The sequence below is a fragment of the Capricornis sumatraensis genome, chromosome 16 (assembly GCF_032405125.1).
Source record: "Capricornis sumatraensis isolate serow.1 chromosome 16, serow.2, whole genome shotgun sequence".
Taxonomy (NCBI): Eukaryota; Metazoa; Chordata; class Mammalia; order Artiodactyla; family Bovidae; genus Capricornis; species Capricornis sumatraensis.
The window spans coordinates 19657105-19683429 of NC_091084.1; the positions used below are offsets into that span (position 1 = coordinate 19657105).

Genomic DNA, 26325 nt, shown 5'->3' on the forward strand with positions numbered 1-26325 from the left:
CATTTTTGTGATATCTTTATTGTTTTCTGATTTTAGGATTATGTTGGCCTCATAAAAAGGGTTGAGAGTTATTCTTTCCTTTTGTATGATTTTAAAAGAAATAGGTTAATTGTTATTACTTCTTCCTTAAATGTTTGGTAGAATTCATTGGTAAAACCATTTGGGCTGATAGTTTTCTCTGTGGGCAGATACTGACTACAAGTTCAATTTATTTAATAGATACAGGGCTCTTCAGATTTTTAAATTTAATCTCATTTTAGTTTTGGTTGTGCTTTTTAAGGCATATTTTTTCTCAGTTGTCAAAATAATATACACAAAGTTGGAAGTTTCATTATCTTTTTCTCTTTGAAAATATATTAAAACTTTTTTCTAGAACTATTTGAGAGTAAGTTGTTCATTATTCCACGTACAGTTGTGTATATTTTCTACAAATATAATCCAAATACAGCTATCAAAATAATTAAAATTGACTTTGATGCATAATAACATCTACTCAGATCACTAAGCTTAGTGACTATATTGTATTCTTTGTAGCAGAAGGATCCAGTACACAATTGTGTTTTCACATTTAGTTGTTGTATTTCGATGGACGTGAGTTTGAGTGAACTCCAGGAGTTGGTGATGGACAGGGAGCCCTGGCATTCTGCAGTTCATGGGGTCGCAAAGAGTTGGACATGACTGAGTGACTGAACTGAACTGAACTGACCTTTTCCTTTGGTCTGGAACCATCTCTCCTTTGACTCTTGTTACATTGACATTTTTGAAGATTACAGTCCAGATTTTTTGTGAGATGTTCGTTAGTTTGAGTTAATCTGATGGATTGTTTTTTTTTTGTTGTTGTTGTTTTTAGATTCAGGTTTGCATCTTTGGCAGAAGTGAAAGTCTATTATTCTTACTGCATTTTTTGGTTTTGTTTTAGCCATGCCACATGGCTTATGGAATCCTAGTTCCTCAACCAGGAATTGACCCTTGTCAGTGAAAGAGTGGAGCCCTAACCACTGGACCACCAGGAATTCCCTTACTGCATCTTATCTAAACGACGGTGCATGATTTTGATTTATTGCAGTATCAGTTTTATTTAGTTTGGTCACCTGATTAAGTTGGTGCATGCCACACTTCTCCACTCAGTTATTTCCTTTTCTTTTTGTAATTAGGTATTTGTTGACAAGTACTTTACAACTGTGTAAAGATTCCATCAGTTCAGTTCAGTTCCATTCAGTTGTGTCCGACTGTTTGTGACCCCATGGATTGCAGCACGCCAGGCTTCCTATCCATCACCAACTCCCGGAGCTTGCTCAAACTTATGTCCATTGAGTTGGTGATGCCATCCAAACATCTCATCCTCTGTCATCCCCTTCTCCTGCCTTCAATCTTTCCCAGCTTCAGGGTCTTTTCAAATGAGTCAGTTCATCACGTCAGATGGCCAAAGTGTTTGAGCTTCAGCTTCAGCATCAGTACTTCCAATGAATATTCAGAACTGATTTCCTTTAGATCCCATCATTGCTTGTGAAATTTTCAGTTTGTACATGGATTTATCATCTCAGTATGGATTCAGTTTACTATTACTATATTTATTCAGTGGGTTCTCTTTTCTTTTTGAGGCAGGGTGCTGTGCCACACGGCTTACAGGATCTCAGTTCCCAGGCCATGGCAGTTAAAACCCTGAATCCTAACCGCTAGACCACCAAGGAACTCTCATTTTGTTGTTGTTATTGTTCAGTTGCTAAGTCCTGTCAACCTTCTACAACTCCGTGGACTGAAGGATGCCAGGTTCCTCTGTCCTCCACTGTCTGCCAGAATTTGCTCAAATGTATGTCCATTGAGTTGGTGATGCAGTCTAACTATTTCATTCTCTGCCACCCTCTTCTCCTTTTGCCTTCAATCATTCCCAGCATCAAGGTCTTTTCTAGTGAGTCGGCTCTTCACATCAGGTGGCCAAAGTATTGGGGCTTCAGCTTCAGCCTCAATCCCTCCGATGGATTATTCAGGTTTGATTTTCTTTAGGATTGACTGGTTTGGTCTTCTTGCAGTCTGAAGGACTCTCAAGAGTCTTCTCCACACCATAATTCAAAAGCATCAATTTGTCAATGATCAGCCGCCTTTTTTGTGGTCCAGCTCTCACATCTGTACATGACTACTGGAAAAACCATAGTCTTGACCATACCGACCTTTGTCAGCAGTAATGTCTTTGCTTTTTAATATGCTGTTTAGATTGGTCATAGCTTTAACTCCCAGGCAGCAAGTGTCTTTTAATTCATGGCTAGAGTCAGTGTCCGCAGTGATTTTGGGATGCAAGAAAACAAAATCTGTCACTGCTTCCACTTTTTCTCCATCTATTTGCCATGAAGTGGTGGGACCAGATGCCGTGATTTTAATTTTATTCGTGTTGAGTTTCAGGCCAGCATTTTAACTCTCCTCTTTCACCCTCAACAAGAGACTCTTTAATTCCTCTTCTCTTTCTGTTTTTAGAGTGGTATCATCTGCATATGTGAGGTTGTTGATATTTCTCCTAGGAGTCTTAATTCCAGCTTGTGATTCATCCAGCCTGACATTTTGCATGATGTACTCTGCATAGAAGTTGAATAAGTAGGGTGACAATATACAGCCTTGCTGTGCTCCTGTCCCAGGTTTGAACTAGTCAGTTCTTCCATGTCTGGTTCTAACTGTTAATTCTGACCCTTATACAGGTTTCTCAGAAAATGGGTAAGGTGCTCTGGTACTCTCATCTCTTTAAGAATTTTCCACAGTTTTTGAGATCCACACAGTCAAAGGCTTTAGCATAGTCAGTGAATCAGATGTAGATGTTTTTCTGGAACTCCCATAATTTACTTTTATTTTTTATTTTCATTTTCAAATTATCCTAGGTTTCACAGTGGCAACTAGTTTCTGAGTCCTTTTAACAGTAAATTCTTCCTTTCTTTTTGGCAAATGAGGTTTCCAGATTCATTTTGCAATTTACGTTGTCTGGCCACAGGATTAGCCATTTTGACAACTCTGACAAAGTCCTAGTTGATTTTAGTGGATGTTGGTATTTAGAGAGCAAAATCTGGTGCTGGGTGTATTCATTGGTATTGTTGCTTCACTGGTCTAGTCCCCCTCAGTTGGCAAACTAGGGTAGGGATGCACAAAAGCATTTTAAACTATAGAACCTGGCCTTGTTTCTTTGTGGATACATGCCCCACCCTGCTAAGGCTCTGACTCCCCCATCTGGGCCGCTCCCTACATGAATGCCTTCCTCATCCAACTGGAGCCTTAACACTTCCCCTTTTGCCTTCCCTTTGCGTGGACACCCTCCTCTCTTGTTTGTTCTCTTGTACTTCATGCCTGGCCACTCCTTCTCATCCATATACCCCTTGTCTGTTGGTTTTTTGCTTTTTTTTTTAAAATTCATTTATTTGGCTGCACCAGGTCTTGGTTGCAGTATGTGGGATCTAGTTCCCTGACCAAGGATCGAACCTGGGCCCCCTGCATTGGGAGCTGAGAGTCTTAACCACAGGACCAGCAGGGAAGTCCCTGTCTGTTGGTTTTTGACACCTGGATGCTACTCCTTTCTAGTGAACGTCTAATTTGCCAAGCTTAGGCGCTAACACCAGAGAAGGCAATGGCACCCCACTCCAGTACTCTTGCCTGGAAAATCCCATGGACAGAGGAGCCTGGTGGGCTGTAGTCTATGGGGTTGCAAAGAGTCGGACACTATTGAGTGACTTCACTTTCATGCGTTGGAGAAGGAAATGGTAACCCACTCAAGTATTCTTGCCTGTAGAATCCCAGGGACGGCGGAGCCTGGTGGGCTGCCATCCACGGGATTGCACAGAGTCGGACACGACTGAAGCAACTTAACAGCAGCAGCAGCAGCAGCAGCAGCAGCAGGACTTCCAGGTGGTCCATTGGTTAAGAATCTGGCTGCCAATGCAGAGAGCATAGGTTCGATCCCTGGTCCAGGAAGATCTCCACATGCCATGGGGCAACTAAGCCAATGTAAAACAACTACTGAGCCCACATGCATTAGAGCCCATGCTCTACAACAAGAGAAGCCACCACAATGAGATGCCCTCATGCTGCAGCTAGATAGTAGCCTCCACTCCTTGCAATTAGAAAAAGCCTGTGTGCAGCAGCAAAGACCCAGCACAGCCATAAATAATTTTTTTTTAAGTAGAAGTAAAATTAATCATTCCTGAGTTTATCATTGGAAGGGGAAAAAAGTTACATCTACTTCATTAGACAAAAAAATTTTGCACATGCATGTTTTATACACATACACAATATAATTATGTTGTTTTGTTATGTTGTTTATAATTTCTGATAATGGTTAAATTTTATATATATATACACAATTTTTAAATGTTGAGTTTAAATTTATTTACATATATAGCTTAGAGAAGTAGGGTAAAGAATAAAAGACTTTCAAGCATAAAATACAATACACTGGTTTTAAAGTTTTGTTGGGAAAGTGAAATAGTGATATAAGATCATTGTCTAAGGAAAGTTTGTTTATAGTTTTTTTTTAATGGATAATGATAGATATATCACTGTGAAATTTAGGTTACATTTTATATGTTTCAAAGAGTAAAGTAACAGTTTTATTTTAATCTATTTTTAATTGATGTTCTGAGTCAGGTCAATAAAAAGCAGAAGAGGATATTGTGTGACATCTTGCTGATAAGTTGAACACTGAGTGCTTTAAAAATTTTTTTTAATTGTTAACTTATAAGTATACAAGGCTTCCCTGATAGCTCAGTTGGTAAAGAATCCACCTGCAATGCAGGAGACCCTGGTTCTATTCCTGGTTCAGGAAGATCTGCTGGAGAAGGGATAGGCTACCCACTCCAGTCTTCTTGGGGTTCCCTTGTGGCTCAGCTGGTAAAGAATCTGCCTGCAATGTTGGAGACCTGGGTTTGATCCCTGGGTTGGGAAGATTCCCTGGAGAAGGGAAAGGCTATTCACTCCAGTATTCTGGCCTGAAGAATTCCATGGACTGTATAGTCCATAGGGTCATAAAAAGTTGGACACGACTGAGTGACTTTTGCTGTGAGTATACAAGGATTTACACAGTTTTCAATACTATTTTAGCAGCATATGAATAAAATCTTTTAAAGATTATTGGCAAAGCTGCCTCTAGAATGAGACTAGGAAGCATGTAGCTCACAAAATTCAAGGAGGTCTCTCTCAATGTTCTGTAAGTGTACTTACAGGAGCCCAAGAGTGAGTGCGTTCTTGAGCTATGCAACCTCAGTGTAGACTTCCTTACCCTAGTCCCACTGAATTTATAGAACATAACAAATCTGTGAAAAATTGGCTTTAGAAAAAATTTTTGCAGATTGAATCATTTTTAATCACCTGCTTTTAATTTGTTGTTTTAGGGTGGGATTAAAAACTCAGCCTGAATCAAAATGCCCTGAGCTGCTTGCCAATTACTGTGACATGTTGCTAAGAAAAACGCCATTAAGCAAAAAGTTAACCTCTGAAGAGATTGAAGCAAAGCTTAAAGAAGTGGTACGTAATTTTTTCTAACTTCAAATTTGTAATTATGTTTGAATTTATGATTATAAATAAAAATAAATTTTTTATTTTGATTATAAACCTTTCTGTGATAGAATCAGTTTTTCTTTAAAGTATATACCTATAAGCAACTAACATTATAAAATTTTGCCAGTAAAGACATCTTTGGTTTTTTTACTGAAAATTTTTACACTATAGCTGTCAGAAAAGGAAATAGCATTTAATTTTTCCCCTTTCTTGATTCTTTTTTAAAAGTCAGTTAAATTCTAACTCCTATTAAAGGACAGCAAAAGGAAAGACAGAGCTAGCTGGTGGTGTTTGGATCCCCCAGTTGAGAGACTGGGAGTTTTTCATTTCTTTTTTGGGAGGGCCCAAAATAAATAACTGTGGATGAATGAGTATAGATAAAAAGTTAGTTGCTTTCATATTTGTTTATCTCTGCTTGTTGTCATAATATGATATAAGCCAAGGACATCAAAGAGGAAAGAATTAGTAAGTGAAGATGTAGAGAAAGTATAGACCAAAAGGGTTAGAAAGGGAATACCCTACCATTTCATGCCAGTCAGAATGGCTGCTATCCAAAAGTCTACAAGCAATAAATGCTGGAGAGGGTGTGGAGAAAAGGGAACCCTCTTATACTGTTGATGGGAATGCAAATTAGTACAGCCACTATGGAGAACAGTGTGGAGATTCCTTAAAAAACTGGAAATAGAACTGCCTTATGACCCAGCAATCCCACTGCTGGGCATACACACCGAGGAAACCAGAATCAAAAGAGACACGTGTACCCCAATGTTCATCGCAGCACTGTTTATAATAGCCAGGACATGGAAACAACCTAGATGTCCATCAGCAGATGAATGGATAAGAAAGCTTTGGTACATATACACAATGGAGTATTACTCAGCCATTAAAAAGAATACATTTGAATCAGGTCTAATGAAGTGGATGAAACTAGAGCTTATTATACAGAGTGAAGTAAACCAGAAAGCAAAACACCAATGCAGTATATTAAGGCATATATATGGAATTTAGAAAGATGGTAATGATAACCCTGTATGCGAGACAGCAAAAGAGACACAGATGTATAGAACAGTGTTTTGGACTCTGTGGGAGAGGGTGAGGGTGGGATGATCTCAGAGAATAACAATGAAACATGTATATTATCATATGTGAAACAGATCACCAGTCCAGGTTCGATGCATGATACAGGGTGCTTGGGGCTGGTGCACTGGGATGACCCAGAGGGATGGGATGGGGAGGAAGGTGGGAGGGGGGTTCAGGATGGGGAATACATGTACACCCATGGCAGATTCATGTCATTGTATGGCAAAACTAATACAATATTGTAAAAAAAATAAATAAATCGAAAAAAAAAATAAAGGGAATACCCTGGTGGTTCAGTGGTTAGGACTTGCCACTTTCACTGTCTGGGCTGAGGTTCAATCTCTGGTCAGGGAACTAAGACCCCCCCAAAGCTGCACAGCACAGCCAAAAAGTGGGGTGGAGTGGTAGTTAGAGGGCAGATTAGTGTCAGAATAAAATGAAGAAGAAACATAGAAGAAAAAAATATAGGGGGGAACCACTGATTTTCATATAAAGTTTTGTCACATTTTATATAAAATCTCAAAAATTGATGTTTCTAGGAACTAAAATGTTATTTGGTTATAGTCTCAAGTTTGCTAACTTCTTGAAGTATTAAAGTAGTCTGTCAGGACTGGTTGTTTTTCAGAGATGGGCAATTTAGTAGGCCTCTATCTGTATATGCTTATATAAATCTCTGAATTTTGACAACAAGGGATATAGAAAGGTCCAAGTGAGAGAGGAATGGCTAAGAGTGTATGTATATTGAAAATAACTTTGTTTTCTATACAGCTCTTGGTACTTAAATATGTACAAAACAAAGATGTTTTTATGAGATATCACAAAGCTCATTTGACACGACGTCTTATATTAGACATCTCTGCTGATAGTGAAATTGAAGAGAATATGGTAGAGTGGCTAAGAGTAAGTAAAATTTTTAAAACTATTTGATTTTCTTAAGATAGCATATGGTTCATATGTATTTGTAAGTAATGTATTTTGGTGATATTTTCATATTGAAGAAATAGGGAACGTTTTATAAGAATATAGCATCAATTATATAAAATAAAATATATTTTGTTAATAAAGAGCAAAGTGCCTTTGCTCTTCCTTTGCTTCTGTTGTTTCACTCTTTTGTATCTCCAGCCTCATTGAACTGACCTTATTAAATAAGCTAAAGGACAAATCATTTCAGTTTTAAGATAAGTTTAGTACTAAGTATTTAGCCATTGAGAAGTTTGTAAATCACCTATAAAGGAAAAAGAGCCAGTACATAAAAGGTGATGGCTTATTTATGTTAATCAGTACTCATTATGGTCAAATTCCCATATTAAAATGCTGTAAATCTGTTCCTTTCAGTTCATTTTAGTGGAATTTGAGTTATATTAGCATACCATAAGTGAATGTCTTTCATTTATACACATGGTGTTATATAATATTATATTAATATATGATAGTAAAATATGCATACAATTGTATGTTTGTATTATATATATATATGCTTTTCATTTATATGTGTATTTCACATTAAAGATTTGCAGATAGCCCTGCTTTGCATGGTAGTGTGGGATAGTAGAAATTACTGTGCAGGTTATCTTAATATAAACAATCACTGGGAAATTATTATTCCCAGTGTTTTATGACTTAGAAATTTTTGTCAAAATACTAGAAACTCTTACTATCTGTTATAAATTACAGGAAAAAGAAAGATTAGTAAAATTAATGTATTTAGTATACCATGTAAATATTTAAAACAAACTTTGTAATTTAAAGTGATTTTTTCTTTGTAAAAGTCTTAAAGAGTAGTTAGGAAAGTATTTGAAATTCACGTGTCTGATATTGTATCTAGAATATATAAAGAACTCTTACAACCCAACAGTGAAGACAATCACTTAAAAATGGACAAAGTATTAGAATAGACATTTCCTCACAAAGATATGCAAATGTTTAATAAGTGCATGCAAAGATGTTCAACATCATTAATCAGTAGAGAAATGCAAATCAAAGCCACAATAAGATGCCATTTTACTTTCACTGGGATAGCTGAAAATTCAGACCATGGCAAATATTGGCGAGGAAGAGAAGAAATTGGAACCCTCATGCATTGCTGATAGGAGTGTAAAATGGTGCAACCACTTTGGAAAACTGACAGTTCCTCAGAAAGCCAAACATAGTGTTGACCTGGCAGTTCTACTCCTAGATAATTCCACTTATGAGAAATAAAAACATATGAACACATAAAAACTTGAACATGAATGTTCATAGCATCATTATTCATAATAGCTAAAAAGTGAAAACCCAAAGGTCAATCAGCTGATAAATAGATAAAATATGGTTTAGTCTAATATAGTGGAATGGTCTAGTTGTTTTCTCCATTTTCTTCAATTTCAGTCTGAATTTGGCAATAAGGAGTTCATGATCTGAGCCACAGTCAGCTCCCGGTCTTGTTTTTGCTGACTGTATAGAGCTTCTCCATCGTCGACTGCAAAGAATATAATCAGTCTAATTTCGATGTTGACCATCTGGTTATGTCCATGTGTAGAGTCTTCTCGTGTTGTTGGAAGAGGGTGTTTGCTGTGACCAGTGCATTCTGTTGGCAGAATTCTATTAGCCTTTGCCCTGCATCATTCTGTAATCCAAGGCCAAATTTGCCTGTTACTCCCAGTGTTTCTTGAATTCCTACTTTTGCATTCCAGTCCCCTATAATGAAAAGGACATCTTTTTGGGGTGTTAGTTCTACAAGGTCTTGTAGGTCTTCATAGAACTGTTCAGCTTCTTCAGCATTACTGGTTGGGGCATAGACTTGGATTACTGTGATACTGAATGGTTTGCCTTGGAGACGAACAGAGATCATTCTGTCGTTTTTGAGATTGCATCCAAGTACTGCATTTCGGACTCTTTTGTTGACCATGATGGCTACTCCATTTCTTCTGAGGGATTCCTGCCCACAGTAGTAGATATAATTGTTGTCTGAGTTAAATTCACCCATTCCAGTCCATCTTAGTTCACTGATGCTAAGAATGTTGACGTTCACTCTTGCCATCTCCTGTTTGACCACGTCCAGTTTGCTTTGATTCATGGACCTAACATTTCAGGTGCCTATGCAATATTTCTCTTTACAGTGTCAAACCTTGCTTCTATCACCAGTTCCATTCACAACTGGGTATTGTGTTTGCTTTGGCTCTATCCCTTCATTCTTTGTGGAGTTATTTCTCCACTGATCTCCAGTAGCATATTGGGCACCTATCAACCTGGGAAGTTCATCTCTCAGTGTCCTATCTTTTTGCCGTTTCATACTGTTTGTGGGGTTTTCAAGGCGAGAATACTGAAGTGGTTTGCCATTCCCTTCTCCAGTGGACCACATTCTGTCAGACCTCTCTACCATGACCTGTCAGTCCTGGGTGGCCCCTATGGCATGGCCTAGTTTTATTGAGTTAGACAAGGCAGTGGTCCATGTGATCAGATTGGCTAGTTGTCTGTGATACTTAACATTCTCCAAGCCAGGCTTCAGCAATACGTTAACCGTGAAATTCCAGATGTTTAAGCTGGTTTTAGAAAAGGCAGAGGAACCAGAGATCAAATTGCCAACATCCACTGGGTCATCAAAAAAGCAAGAGAGTTCCAGAAAAACATCTGTTTCTGCTTTATTGACTATGCCAAAGCCTTTGACTGTGTGGATCACAATAAACTGTGGAAAATCCTGAACAAGATGGGAATACCAGACCACCTGACCTGCCTCTTGAGAAACCTGTATGCAGGTCAGGAAGCAAAGTTAGAACTGGACATGGAACAACAGACTGGTTCCAAATAGGGAAAGGAGTACATCAAGGCCTTTATATTGTCACCCTGCTTATTTAACTTATATGCAAAGTACATTGTGAGAAATGCTGGGCTGGAGGAAGCACAAGCTGGAATCAAGATTGCCAGGAGAAATATCAATAACCTCAGATATGCAGATGACACCACCGTTATGGCAGAAAGTGAAGAGGAACTAAAAAGCCTCTTGATGAAAGTGAAAGAGGAGAATGAAAAAGTTGACTTAAAGCTCAACATTCAGAAAACTAAGATGGCATCTGGTTCCATCACTTCATGGCAAATACATGTGGGAACAGTGGCTGACTTTATTTTCTTGGTCTCCAAAATCACTGTAGATGGTGATTGCAGCCATAAAATTAAAAGATGCTTACTCCTTGGAAGGAAAGTTATGACCAACCTAGACAACATATTAAAAAGCAGAGACATTGCTTTGCCAACAAAGGTACGTCTAGTAAAGCCTATGGTTTTTCCACTGGTCATGTGTGGATGTGAGAGTTGGACTGTGAAGAAAGCTGATCACTGAAGAATTGATGCTTTTGAACTGTGGTGTTGGAGGAGACTCTTGAGAGTCCCATTGCCAGGAGCTAGCGTGAGGAACTCCGCCCGTGGCAAAGGTCATGATGAAGGAAGCTCGGCATATACAAAGGTGGGATCAAGCCTCAGGAGACCCCCTGTTTCCGAGCATCTACCCCCAAAACCAAAGTCTGCCTATTTTACTGTTTTATGCCCTCACCTACACCTCTGACTTTACAGGGGGCTGTCCCCCACCACCTCTCTCGGAGAAGGAGTTAACGTACAGCTCCAGTTAATAAAAATTCCTGGGCGTGACAAGAGTGTTTCAACTTACTAACTCCTCTGAAGGTTCTCTAGCCTGCCTGAGCAGGTTTGTCTGGCCACATGTGATTGTTCACAGCCTCCCAACCATGAGAGGCACGAGATGCTTTAAACTTTCTAAATACAGATTCTTTTGAGAAGTTAGAAAATTATTAGTATAGTGTAGTGGGTTGATTAGGAATTATATTGGTGAAGGGTTTTTCATTTGTTGAGCCAATATTTGCTGCTAAATCTCCATATTCCCTGCCCTTATAATGAATATAACTAGCATATAGGATAAATAAGTATTAACCTTTGATATTAATCATGTTAAATCTTAGGCTAAGTAAATTCCTTTCTTAATTGTAACCCACTACACCTTCACCCTATAGGAATGCAACTTTATCTGGTACATTCGGAGGGTGGCACCTGGTTTAAGAAAAAATCACCCCTGGAAACAATAAGTTTTCTGGTTGACTGACTGTTATCAGAAAGAAAGGGTCATAAAATGTTAGCAGGCCCCCTGGCCAGAAGATGATGTAAAACCCCTAAGACCTTTTATATGAAGCACCTGATTTTGATAAAGGTCAGGTCTGCTGACCCCGCTTGACTCTGTATTCTGTCTCTATGTGTAACAAAAAGTATATAAGCGAACCTGAAAAATAAAGAAAACGGATCAGTTTCTGGAAAGACTGGTCTCCTCATGTCGTTCTTTCTCTCACTTTCTGGCTGAGTTCCCATCTGGAGCGTGGATGCTCGCCAAGCCTACTAATTTTGCCTTGGCTTCTAAGATCCAACCGGGGAGGCCTTAGTGTCTCCTCTCCTTCGGGAGAACGGGAGGACGCCTGCGGCCTACATAGGTGGTGCAAACCTCTTGTCTTGAGGTTTTATTGGTATTCCACGTAAACCAAGTTATTCAGCCTCTTTTCTCCACTTATTTTCCTACTACACTGTTCTTTCCTAATCTCTCTTTATATTTCTAATTAAATAGTTCTTTCTTAGGATGCCGACTCCGTCTCCCCTTCGAATTCCCTGGACGCACCAGGGCTGGACCCCGGCATCCCATGGACTGCAGGGAGATCTAACCAGTCCATCCTAAAGGAGATCAGTCCTGGGTGTTCATTGGTATGACTGATGTTGAAGCTGAAACTCCAATACTTTGGCCACCTGATGCAAAGAGCTGACTCATTTGCAAAGACCCTGATGCTGGGAAAGATTGAGGGTAGAAGAGAGGGAGATGACAGGATGAGATGGTTGGATGGCATCACTTGACTCGATGGACATGGGTTTGGGTGGACTCTGGGAGTTGGTGACAGATAGGGAGGCCTGGCCTTCATGGGGTCGTAAAGAGTTGGACACGACTGAGCAACTGAACTGAGTTGAATATCTTCGGCAATAAAAAGAAATTAAGTACTGATATATGCAACATGGTTGAACTTTGAAAATCCAATGCTAAGCAAAAGAAGCCATTCACAGAACAACACATACAGTTGTTGTCTGTCACCCAGTCGTGTCTGACTGTTTGCAACACCATGGACTGCTTCATCCCAGGCTTCCATGTCCCTCACTATCTCCCAGAGTTTGCCCAACTTCGTGTCCACTGCATCAGTGATTCCATCTGGCCATCTCATCCTCTGTCACCCTCTTCTCCTTCTGCCTTTCCCAGTGAGTGTTTTTCAGTGAGTCTGCTGTTCACATGAGGTGGCCCAAGTGTTGGAACTTCGGCTTCAGTATCAGTCGTTCCAATGAGTATTCAGGGTTGGTTTCACATACAGTGTGATTCCCCCAATACAAAGCAGCCAAATGTGTTGAGACAAAAAATAAACAATTAACAGGGAGAGCGGGGAGCTGAGTTCCCCAAGCAGCGCCTAAACTTGCTTCTAGGATTCATTCCTTGCCTGAGTGCTTTCTTCCCTTCATCTCATATATTTGAAATTTTATTTGCCAAGATGGATGCTAGTGAGAGGGATTCTGGGACGTGGACAGACACTCGGTGTCTCCTTTCAACCTTTCCCGAACTCTTCAGTTAAAGTTGCAGGTATTGTCCCTTGGATCCATCATACGAGGGTGAAGAGAACATACCACGCAGACCCAAAAAACTCTTGAGTGGGCTACACAGAGGGACCTCGCTGATCCTCGAGAGACTAAGGCCATCCTTAAGAAGAAGGAAATAAGATCCTGGACGAGCCCCTTCAGGATGAAGCCTCACAATCAACTCCTGCTGCTTGGCCTCATCAACATGATTTTGAATTTAACTTCTGTTTCAACTCAGGACAATGTTTTCATCTAATGGGCACATTCCTATGCAGACTTCCACAACACTTCCAACTGCTGGGTATGTAGAGTAGGGCTATGCCTTTGTCAGTGATGGATGGACTTCCTTGGTGGGTGTCACCGCTCTGCCAAGGAGATTTTAAACCACTCTGCTCTTTTCTGGGATGACAAAAAGAGACTTTCCTCTCTCTTGTCAATCATAACCTCTCCTTGCTCTCTTGGCTTAAGACCTACAGTCAATAGACTCGGGTCATGGGGTTACATTTGATATAAATGCCAGTGTAACAAAAGCCTAACCTACAATAACCGGTAAATCTACCTTATGTACATGCTAGATGAACAAGATCCGTGTTTCAGTGGTATGAGTATATTGCTGCCTTATTTGTACTCTCTATAGGGACAACAGATATCATGATTAAAGTAGAGGCCTTGACTAATTTCACAAAACAGGTCCTCCTAGATAGAACAAAAGCCATCCCAGCCTTAAATGAAGAGAAACTCCAAATGAGAAAAGCGGTAATTCATAATAGAATGGCTTTGAACATACTCACAACTGCTCAAGGAGGGACCTGTGCTATAATTAAGGTTGAATGTTGTGAATACATTCCTGACTTACCTGGCAATGTATTGACTGCTTTAGATGACATGAAAAACCAGGTAAAAACAATGTCAAATGAAAACATTCCTGTCTGGACTTTGGTTCTATCTTGGGTGAAGGGTGATTGGTGGAAAACTATATTTACCACTGTTATAGTTGCCTTGATAGTTCTGCTTTGTGGACCCTGAATTTTACAATGTATTAGGAACTTTGTAACCCTTTGTTGATGTCATTCTCCCAAATTGGTGGTCAGAGAACCAGGGTGCAATATATCCCTATGAATGATGCTCATAAAATGAGTTAAGAGCATCAAGAGGGGGGAATGAAGAAGGAATTCATAGGGCCTGGACTCCATCTTAGGCCTGTTCATGCTGATCATGCTCGGCCACCTTTCCTATGGACTCTGAACTCTGTTTAGTGCCTATGAAAAAACAGCAACAGAAGGATAAGACCTCCACCAGACAGGGGAACCTTGAAGATTGTATCTAGGTTACTCATCGCCTAAGAGAAAACATACACTAATCACCCCTTCCTCCAGACAGGCCATAAACTTTTCTGTATCTATCGGACTGTAGCCTCGGATTTATTGATTATTGGCTAATTGTTTGACTGTTTGAGCACATAACACGTGAATGATGGGGTTATTGGGATTTTATTTTCCTTGGTTTATGTAAGTCTCAAGGAATTTGGAATGGTGGGTTCAGAAACGTACACATGGGGTATAAAAGATTTTCACAAATGCTGGTCGGGGTCCTTGGCTAAGAGGAGACACTGCCTTGGGCCCACCAGTGTAATAAACTGTACTCCACTAAAAAAAAAAAAAAAAAACCACCAAAAAAACCAAAAAGCCAATTTCCAGAAATGGAAGAGTGGAGGAATATGGTAGTGATTGCTAGTAAGTACGGAGTTTCTTTTTGCAATGATGAAAATGTTCTAAAGTTAGATACTGGTGATAGTTGCATAACTCTTTCAGTATACTAAAACCTGATTAATTGTATACTTTAAAAGGACAAATTTTGAGATAGATGATTTATATCTCAATACCACTGTTACTAAAATGAAGAGTAGTTTGACTAGTACTTACTTTCTTGTCATGTGAGTGACAGTTTACTTAGTGAGCACCTTTTGTTTATTTTGAAGAGTTGTCATACTCTTTGTAAGTTTGAGTCACCTTCCAAATTTTGGTTTTACAAAGTTTTCTCTGGCATCACTTCCTCATATATATATATATATATATTTTTTTTTTTTAGTCAATATCACTTTTCTCATTTATGTTGGTTATTTGCCTTCATTAAGTTTCTATACCTGCATAGTTAGAGTCTTTCACGTTGGCATTATCAACAGACATTACAGTCACCATCAGCTCTTTCTTCTAAAGCTCCATTTATGTTCTTCTTTATTTTCAGTACAACGTTATTTTCTTTTTTGTTTGTATTTTTATCATCTTTCTTGACTTCTCTCAGTTATGCATTTTTGTAAAATATCACATGATTTATCAGTTGAGGACATGGATGCAACGAAGCTACATCTTTGCTGTCTGTGGTGAACTAAATAAACAGATGACTAACAGATTTTGAAAGAAATACTGTGATTGGTCATTGATGGATGTGCTCTGTTATTTGTTAGTGGTTTGTATGATGAAGAGCTAGAAGTAAAGTTTGAGCTTTATGCATTACTCACATTTAATGTATAATGGTAATTGAAAGTTGAGCAGTATTGTTGAGGTACTGGTATTATTTCACTATACTGTGGTACCTGAAATTCATGCATTTTAGAGTGTGCACAAAAAGCCAGGATTGCCTGTATTTTCTGTGTAGTCTCAAAGAATAAAATTTAATAGGTATTAGATTATAAACACTCTGTAAATAGAAGAAGAATTTTGTATTAAAGCATATAAAATTTAGTTTCCATTAAAATTTTTCCTAATAGTATATCATTTATTACTTCTTCTGTCTTTGGTTTTCATAGGAAGTTGGTATGCCAGCAGATTATGTAAACAAGCTTGCTAGAATGTTTCAGGACATAAAAGTATCTGAAGATTTGAACCAAGCTTTTAAGGAAATGCACAAAAACAATAAATTGGCATTACCAGGTATTATTTTATAATTACATACATTTTAAAAACTTTAAAAAAAATCTTTGTTTTCTAGTAAATTAAAAATAAACCTAAGCAGTAATCGATACAAGTATATTTCAAAGTCCACATTCCTTGAAGATATCCTGCAAAGCAGAAATTAGATTTACTAACTCTTACTTGGAAACAAAAAGACACTTTTAACAAAATCTTTAGAGTATTGTTTATTTTTCACCAAAGTTTACCCACTGTCTGTGTATTTTGAATTTTATCCATTGTTAAGATTATTTGCTTTATATTTTCTGACATACATTCCTATAGCTGATTCAGTTAATATAAAAATTCTGAATGCTGGTGCCTGGTCAAGAAGCTCTGAAAAAGTCTTTGTCTCACTTCCTACTGAACTGGAGGATTTGATACCTGAAGTAGAAGAATTCTACAAAAAGAACCATAGTGGAAGAAAATTACATTGGCATCATCTCATGTCAAATGGAATTGTAAGTAGATGGTGTGTTAGTTCAGATACTGGTTTGGTTGTAGCAAGACTCCAAATAAGATTTGTTTAAACAAAGTAGATTTTTCCTTTTGTTGCAAGTGAAAGTTTGATCAGGTATAGTGGATCTGTTCCATGAATTTGTTAGGGACATAAACTATTGGTTATAGTACCATGCTTAAGGTATTCCCTTGCCTGCAGAATCCAGTATGATCCTCTCACTATGTCTGTGTTCCAGCCCAACAGGAGAGGAAAGTTGTAATGGTATAATTTTCTTTAATAGCAGCTTCTGGAAGATTCTATTATTTCTACTCAAATCTCATTGGCCAAAACTCTCACATGGTCACATTTTGCACAGGAAAGCTGAGAGATGAGCCTTTATTTTGGATAGTCATTAAGGTCTGCTGAAATTTTTATTACCATGTAAGAAAGGAAGAATGGATATTGGAAGATAACTACCAGTCTTCTATCATATAAGAGATATTATAGTAGATAAATGGTAATACTCATAAAATAAAGAGATTCTTATTTTTTAAATTATTTTATCTATTATAGATAACATTTAAGAATGAAGTAGGCCAATATGATTTGGAGGTAACAACGTTTCAGCTGGCTGTATTGTTTGCATGGAACCAAAGACCCAGAGAGAAAATCAGCTTTGAAAATCTAAAACTTGCAACTGAACTCCCTGATGCTGAGCTTAGGAGGACTCTATGGGTTGGTTTGTTTTTATGTTCTTTTTTTTTTTGTTTGTGTCCTCTCACGTAGCAGGAAATAGGTATTGTCTTGTGTTAAAATAAATTTAGGAATTCATAAAAATCAAATGACTTTTAACCAAGAAAAGCACACTAGTGAGTTACTTATGGAACAATAAGAAATTGAAAACGTGAAAGTTACTGAGCCCGAATGGCAAAAAAGAGAAAGATTCAGTTGTTATTTAAATGTTACCTGTGAAAAGCATGACCAAAGATTTCGTATTGAGAATGTTGTTCAGTGATTTTTTATGATAACCAAAACTCTTAAGAATTAGAAAACTTTGGTTCTTTTGAGGCCCTGTAAAATGTACTTACTAGCCTTCCTGTTCAGAACTAAATTTTACCCCTGCTCCATATGCCTCTTAATAGTTGCAAAATAAATTACTACCTAAAGAGAAACAGCTGGTTTATAACTGACAGTGGTGTTTGCTATGGTCATATATGATCAGTCCCTTTAGTTTTATTTTGGTTTTGTCTGTCTTATTGTAAAGAGAGCATTTATTGTTTCCTCATAACTAACTCTTTTTCTCCTCATTCTCTCTTTCCTCATTATGCGTGTACATTGTTATGTTTATGAAGTAGCAAATAAAAATTTGAATTCTGAATTTGTGCTCATAATTTTTCTCATCTATATTGGTCATGTTTGAGAATTGATCTTAAAGCTATTTTTTTTTCTTTATTCTTTCCAGTCTTTAGTAGCTTTCCCAAAGCTCAAACGGCAAGTTTTATTGTATGAACCTCAAGTCAACTCACCCAAAGACTTTACAGAAGGTACCCTCTTCTCAGTGAACCAGGAGTTCAGTTTAATGTAAGGTTTATGTTCGTTGATCTAAAATAAAAACAGCATGTTTGAATTTTGATATTTTATTGTTAGGAAAATAATAACTTTCTTTACATGATATTTAAAGCATATCTGTGTGCTGCCATCACTTTAGATTTCTGCCATTTAGTTGAATGAACTGGATTCTTTTGGTGTCTGACTTTACACCATATTGCTTTCATCTTTAAAATAATTGTACTCTAAAGCAAATTTATCCACACAGAGAACTATTTCCTTGAGATCCCAATTAGAAGATAATGCTGAATTATAACCAATATATCTTCAATTATCTAATGACTTTAATGACAATATAAATTATATTTACTTTGTTATTATAGGGAGTATAGTCATACTTAGGTATTAACAGAGCTTTTATATCATGTTTGAGGGCAAACAGGGTTCATTTTAATAAAGCTATATGTTAGTTGTTATTTTTCTCTTAGTTCAGTTCAGTCGCTCAGTCTTGTCCAACTCTTTGTGACCCCACGAATCGCAGCACGCCAGACCTCCCTGTCCATCACCAACTCCCAGAGTTCACTCAGACTCACGTCCATCAAGTCAGTGATGCCATCCAGCCATCTCATCCTCTGTCGTCCCCTTCTCCTCCTGCCCCCAATCCCCCCCAGCATCAGAGTCTTTTCCAATGAGTCAACTCTTCTCATGAGGTGGCCAAAGTACTGGAGTTTCAGCTTCAGCATCATTCTCTCCAAAGAAATCCCAGGGTTGATCTCCTTCAGAATGGACTGGTTGGATCTCCTTGCAGTCCAAGGGACTCTCAAGAGTCTTCTCCAACACCACAGTTCAAATGCATCAATTCTTCGGCGCTCAGCTTTCTTCACAGTCTAACTCTCACATCCACACGTGACCACAGGAAAAACCATAGCCTTGACTAGACAGACCTTGTCGGCAAAGTAATGTCTCTGCTTTTGAATATGCTATCTAGGTTGGTCATAACTTTCCTTCCAAGGACTAAGCGTCTTTTAATTTCATGGCTGCAGTCACCATCTGCAGTGATTTTGGATCCCCAAAAAATAAAGTCTGACACTGATCAAGAGGCTTTTTAGTTCCTCTTCCCTTTTTGCCATAAGGGTAGTGTCATCTGCATATCTGAGGTTATTGATATATCTCCTGGCAATCTTGATTCCAGCTTGTGTTTCCTCCAGCCCAGTGTTTCTCATGATATACTCTGCATATAAATTAAGTAAGCAGGGTGACAATATACAGCCTTGATGTACTCCTTTTCCTATTTGGAACCAGTCTGTTGTTCCATGTCCAGTTCTAACTGTTGCTTCCTGACCTGCATATAGCAATGTTGAATATTAATTTTTAGAATATTTATAAATATTTTCTCTTAGACATTGTTGCTATAAGATGATGTTTAAAAGACCTTTCACCATAAAATATTTGATTTAATTTTTTTATAGAAAAAATGCAAAAGTTCAGAAAAGGGGTAAAATCAACTTGATTGGACGCTTGCAGCTCACTACAGAAAGAATGAGAGAGGAAGAGAATGAAGGAATAGTTCAACTAAGAATACTGAGAACCCAGGTTTGTAATGTTAAGATAGAATGTCTAAATTTTGAAGAAGTTGGTTGTTTTTTTTTTTAAATCATCAAATCTTTTTTTTTTTTCGTAATTAAAGAAAATGTAGGTACTCAAACCTTTTGTAACAGAAAAGCTACTTCATTTTCCTGAAATTTAAAAATTATATTAATAGAATTCTCCTATTTGCTGGTGCAGTGTTTATATGACTTGATGGTCTATGGTAGATTCTGTTGGTTGGGCCAAACCTTGGTTTTAGGTTATGCTTCTCTGACTGTATGTCAAAGAGGATATATGTATATTATCAGTGACAGGTTACAATTCTAGGATTGAGTATTTTCATTTTTATTTAATTTTAAGATTTCTGATTCCATTGTAATGGGAAATGAGGGATTATTTTAAACATATTTTAAAACTAGGATTATGATAACCTTGTGAACATGATAAGAATCCCTATTGCAAACTAATGAAAGACTGTTTTAACCTTAGAACTAATTAAAACCAAGTTGTCCAACTTTTACTATTGTCATTTAATATTGTTTGAAATTATTGGCCAGTGTAATCAAGCATGAAACAAAAAAGAAAAGATTAAAATTTTTAAGTATTTGTAGATTATATGATATAATAAAGGAGCAGAGAAAAGAGAAGTAAAAATTAAGTGCTTTTCTATTTAGTGATAAATAAATGATTTTTAAGAAAATAAAGAAGAAACATAGAATTCCCAGAAATTTGTTTAAAAAGTAGTTAGACCTATATGATGAAGAAGGCAGTGGCAACGCACTCCAGTGTTCTTGCCTGGAGAATCCCAGGGATGGGGGATCCTGGTGGTTGCCATCTGTGAGGTTGCACAGAATCGGACATGACTGAAGCCACTTAGCAGCAGCAGCTGCAGCAGCAGCAGACCTATATAAAGAGAGGAGCCTTCACCTAAGAGATTCAAAAGGAGATTTGAATAAATAGATCATGTACCTTTTTACTTAGTATATTTTTTATTGAGGTATAATTTACATACAATAGAATACACGTTTCATAGTTTTCAATGTGTTTTGCTAAATATATATAACTGTATAACCATCACCTCAATTAAAATATGCAACATTTCTATCACTTTCCTCATGTCTCTCATTCAGCCAGTCTCCCTCTTCAACCTACCTGATTCCTGTCACTATTGCTTAGTTTTGCTTGTTCTTGGTCTTCATATACATGGAAGCAGACAGCATACTCTTTTGTATCTGGCTTTTTTTTAATGTGAAATACCATATTTTTTAATGGTAAGGCTGAATTAACCCCATACTAGTAATGAATCTGCTGAATATCATATAAAAATTCAGCTGAGGTTTTCCTGGTGGCTCAGTGGTAAAGAATATGCCTGCCAGTGCAGGAAAGACAGATTTGATCTCTGGTCCAGGAAGATCCCACATGCCATGAGACAGCTAAGTCCGTGTACCACAACTATCAAGCTTGTGTCCAGAGCCTGGGAGCCACAACTGCTAAGCTCATGTGCAACAACCACTGAGGCTCACATGCCTAGAACCTGTGCTTGGCAACAGGAGAAACCACTGCTGTGAAAAGTCTGCACGCTGTAACAGAGAACAGCCGTAGCTTGCTGCAACTGGAGAAAAACTGCAGGCATCCAGCAAAGCCAAAAATAAATGAATTAATTAAATTTTAAAAATTTTCAACAAGGAATATTTTTGTAATTTTAAAAGTTGATTCACAGTTTTACCAGAATAAATAGATGAGAGTGATTAAGAATCTTAAAATATAAAGTGTTGGTGGTGGAACTTGCCTTGCCAAATATTGAAACTTATTAAAGTATATACAAATATGAAACAGTATAACAGATTAACTGAAGAAAATAACTCAGAATTAAACCTCCTCTATAAGTGTAGATGAACTTTGCAATAAAGGAAATGATTTCTATGTCCCATGAAAAGGGAATGTATATTCAGTAAGAGATTTGGAAAATTTTACTTCTGGGAGGAAAAAGCATGACATAGTCCTAGTTTATGGCTACACTACGATAAATCCAGATGGATTCTGTTGAGATATGAAACGGAATGGGCAAGTATAGTCATACTATTAATATAAGATGTGCAGAGAAAATGTTATTTTGTTTTGTCTAAAACTGATTCATAATTATGCTCAGTCTACTAATCCAAGCTGTCCCTTTAAGTTATAGTTGGACTTTCTTATTTCTCCCTGATTCTGCTCCACCCATCCCCATTCTTTGCTATTTTCGCAGAGGCATCTGGATGTACTGAAGTTGAGAAATTCACTTGACCTCATAGTGACAGTGAAGGGATTATCATATCTATATGGTTGTGACAGTGTTCTGTCAGCTATAGAGGGCTTTATCTGTCACCTATGGAAATTTAACTTTTTGTTACTATATATTGCTGATATCTGTAGCAAATGAACTATTGTTCTTTTTTTTTTTTCCAGCAGTAAGACCGCATGGCCTCTTTCCTGGTCTGGTTCACTGTTGTCTGCTCTTACTGAGCTCCTGAGCCCTCTAAGGCTGTTACATATTCTTTGTGGCCTTTGGCTTACATGGCACACTGTTATTATCATCTGCTGCTACAGGGTCATGTTTTCCTGCCACTGAAGGCGCTGTGCCAGGTCCATGAGCTCTAAACTTTATCTACATCATATGGGAACTGAGAAATTCAGAATTGCAAATTATTTCCATCATATCATGCCACTTTTCAAGTGACCTCCAACATATTAAATGAGACCAGGGCCAGAACTCTTGTGATCTCTGTTTTTCTCTTAACGGCTCTAACACAGCCATCATTTTCACCTCTACCAAAGCTAGAATAAGAGAAATTAGAATATTTACAATTGTTCTTTCCGCCTTACTGGTTTCTGTAAAGTACAAGTGCCTGAAGGAAGACAGACTTTTTCCCTCTTCCTTCTTTCTCCCTGAACCCTTAACATAAACCCTGTGATCCAGAGTGTGGATTTGGACATACTGTTAGCAGTAATTCTTCTGACCTGCTCGTGGCAGTGTAGGAATTCTCATGTCTGTACAGAGGAAGTTGATGGTATACTTTTCTCATACCGAATACTGCCTGACTCCCAAGCCTATTGCCTTGTAGCAAATCTCTGTTTTTTAGTGTTTAAAAGCAAATATTAACACATTTCTGTTTTTAAACTTCTTTTATAATGAATTTTAATCTCCAGTAAGGCAGATGGATGCCTTTTGTTGACTAAGAAGAGACCTTGTACTGGAAAAGACAAAAGAGAAAATATTTAGTAATTTTCTAATTATCTATATTGTATAGATTAATAGTAATTAAATCATCAAGGAAATTATTAATAAAATTGACTTAAATGAAAAGTGCTTACTCCTCCAGAAAGTTGAACCATTTAGTCAAGTCATTATAAACTGAAGGTACTTGATAATAAGTACAGCTCATTAATCTGATAAGTATATAAAGAGTAGTGATTGTTAATTTTTAAAACAGAGAGCAACTAAAGCAACTGACTGCTACTACTATGCAAAGAAATAACTGTAAATACAAGGGGAAAAGTATGTAAAAAGGGATACGAGTAATTTTGCTTTTCTTTATTTTTCAGAATATTCATAATATGCAGATTTTGTTTTCCACAGTGAAAAGAAGATACTTTTGTTTGTTACAGGTCTCAAGGTTAATCCAGTGATTGCTAATCATTTGGATAGATGTTGGATAGAGGATAAAAAACATTAAAAGTCATTTTTCATTTTGTTTTACTTAAAATAATTTAATACTTTATTTTTATTTTTTCTTTTAGGAAGCTATCATACAAATAATGAAGATGAGAAAGAAAATTAGTAATGCTCAGCTGCAGACTGAATTAGTAGAAATTTTGAAAAACATGTTCCTGCCACAAAAGAAAATGATAAAAGAGCAAATAGAATGGCTAATAGAGCACAAATACATCAGAAGAGATGAATCTGATATCAACACTTTCATATATATGGCATAATTTTGAATATCATGGACAATATTAAGAACCCAAATTTTGGAGTGCTTCGGCAGAAAGTTCTTACAGTTTGTGCTAGGGGAAGGTTTAGTTGGACTTTGATTACATAAATATTAAAATCTCTGCCTTACCTAACAAAACAACTATATTTTGCCAATCACATTAGTTAGCATGGTGGCATTCCTTTCATGTTGCACCACTCTGTTTTAACAGCATGCTGTTTTGTGAGAAACTTGCATTCACAAAGAGCCCATTATGAGCTTTTAAAATCCTGGTTTATACCCACCAGAAGAAATAACAGTTGGGAGGGTGAAAGTGGGGTTCTTGTTGCTTTTTTTTCCTTTTTTTTCTCCTGTCTTAGAAAAATGTATTTGCACAAGGAAGGATCTTCAGATGTTTGTGCACTGAAAAATGCTGTTATGTTTTTTTTTTTTTAATTCAATTAAAACTAGAAATAGCACTCTTGATTTCTTTTGATCAAAAGAGTGAGCTGGTCTACACAACATTGGGACAGGGCAGATATAGATGAACAGATAAGTATTTAGTATTATCATATGTTCAAACACTGCTTCAGTATAACAACTGGATTTTAGTGGTGACTTCAAAGTGATAGTAAATTTTTCCAACTAAGAAATGTTGGCTTTCGTTAAGCAGGAGACTACTGTTTTAGTTGTTCATTGTTAAATGGAGTGGTTTTTTTTTTTTTTTTATCTTATATGGCCAGAGAGTTTGTTTTGAAAAAGTGAAGCTCATATTGTTATTTTAGTTGTTTAAAAAAATGTATGGAGATAGATCATTTCAACTTCAGAGTCAAAAATAGCAAAACTCGCATATTAAGTGTTTACTAAGACACTTAATATTATATACCTAATATTTATTATGCTACACTCAAATTCATTAAAAAATAAGGCAGAAATCTCCTGCTTTAATATAATACAATTATATAACTGACCTCTTAATCTGTAGCATAGAAATACTTTGAAGTTTTAAAGTCTCATTATTAGGGATTTGTAGCCTCAGGTTTCTGGAAAGGAAGACATTCTGTTTTAAAAAGTAATAATTATCAGTCACCTAGGAGGTAAAGAAAAACCACAACATAGACCTGAAAAGCATAAGCAAAATTGTTGCAATCTTAATATGAACAATAAACTTGCCAAATAATATGTATATATATATTTATATATTTTGAAAGTAAACATTTAAATAATGTTCAGAACCAACACTTAAACTTCTTTCTTTCAGTCAATCCAAAGTAGCAACTTTTTAGTTGCTGGTAACTGAATACCCAGAGTAATGGAGATTTTAGGACTTGAAGACATGAACAACTTAAAAAAGGAAAACTTATTCCCCACTGGGAAAGAATGGCTCAACATGGATTTTATTCATTGTGGTGCCCATTTCAAAACTTTTCTTGCAAATTATATTTTATTTGATATTAAGTAATATTTTAAATGATTTTGATGATAGTAGAAAATGAAGTGCCAGAGTGTTGAACAGCATACAGTATTATTGCAGAGTGCTTTTAACAGCATTTCATGGAATCTGTCCCCAGTCCCAAGAGGCTTTGTGAGATGGCCTGATGAAGGAAAGCAAATTTAAAACATTTAAGGTTTTGCTGGTTATAGTCAAAGACCTATTCTGAAATTCCCAGGAAAATCTTACACTTGAGCTCTTAGGTAGCATATGGCAATGACAAAGAATATTGTGAAGATTAGTCTAAATTAGTGCTTACTGTTTTCTTTGACTAGATGACTGTTAACAATGGAATAAATTTGGAATTTTAAAAAACTGATAATTTGGTAATAATTGTGGCCCTTATGTTTAACAAATAGTTTGGTATCAGCATATTTGCTTATCTAGTACAGGAACACCAAAGGAAGAAGCAATGGAAAGAAAAATTATAGTCCATTTCTTAAAGTTTAAAATTTGTTGATGTTTTAAACCAGAATTGTTCTCAAAACTTGTTTGGAATTTCTAATCTTTTTCAGTCATTTAAGAATGAGAGCCATGATGTTTTGATTTATAAAGGTAAATTTAATGCAAAAGTGGGTAACTCTAAATCCATAGCAAAGTTTTCTATAAAATTTTATAAATTTTTTAATAGCTTATTATGTCCTAGTTGTATATTGGGGAATAGAACAGCAGCAAATACTGTAGACTTACAGTTTTCATCATTTTTTCTTTATGTATACAAACGTTTATCTAACTACAATTTGGTGTTCATGAAAATCATTTAGTTGACAAGGTGCCTATTCCACTGTTGAATTTTCTTTAAATATATTTTGACAATAAATTTGCTAATTAAAAATTAAAAAAAGGATCTGGAAACAAAAACCTACCAGCAATTTGCTAAAGGTACAGAATCACTGTTAGTATCCTTTAATAATAAGTCCCTTTTCTCTAATGTGAACTAAAAATTAGTGCTATCTGAGCAGGGATGAAATCTGATATAGTTAAGGGAAAATGTATACAAATGTATGTATATTTCTTTTTTCATGAGCAGTATGGCAATAGGACACTTCAGAATAAGATTTGAGCATTCATCTTCTAATATAAAGGTGAAGCCATCTTGCAAATGCTAACTTTTAT

The 26325-nt window shown here is 36.8% G+C and overlaps 1 protein-coding gene across 1 annotated transcript in view; it reads left to right on the forward strand.

Annotated features, from left to right (window-relative positions):
* CUL5 (cullin 5) overlaps positions 1–23758 on the forward strand; it is a 120886-nt gene extending 97128 nt beyond the window's left edge. Inside the window, exons 12-19 of the mRNA XM_068988851.1 lie at positions 5361–5493; positions 7375–7506; positions 16052–16175; positions 16479–16654; positions 17206–17367; positions 18095–18213; positions 19650–19773; positions 23545–23758. Of these exons, the coding sequence (XP_068844952.1) occupies positions 5361–5493; positions 7375–7506; positions 16052–16175; positions 16479–16654; positions 17206–17367; positions 18095–18213; positions 19650–19773; positions 23545–23739 (1165 nt within the window). The 3' untranslated portion in view covers positions 23740–23758. The remainder of the gene's footprint in view (positions 1–5360; positions 5494–7374; positions 7507–16051; positions 16176–16478; positions 16655–17205; positions 17368–18094; positions 18214–19649; positions 19774–23544) is intronic.
* Positions 23759–26325: the final 2567 nt, after the last annotated feature.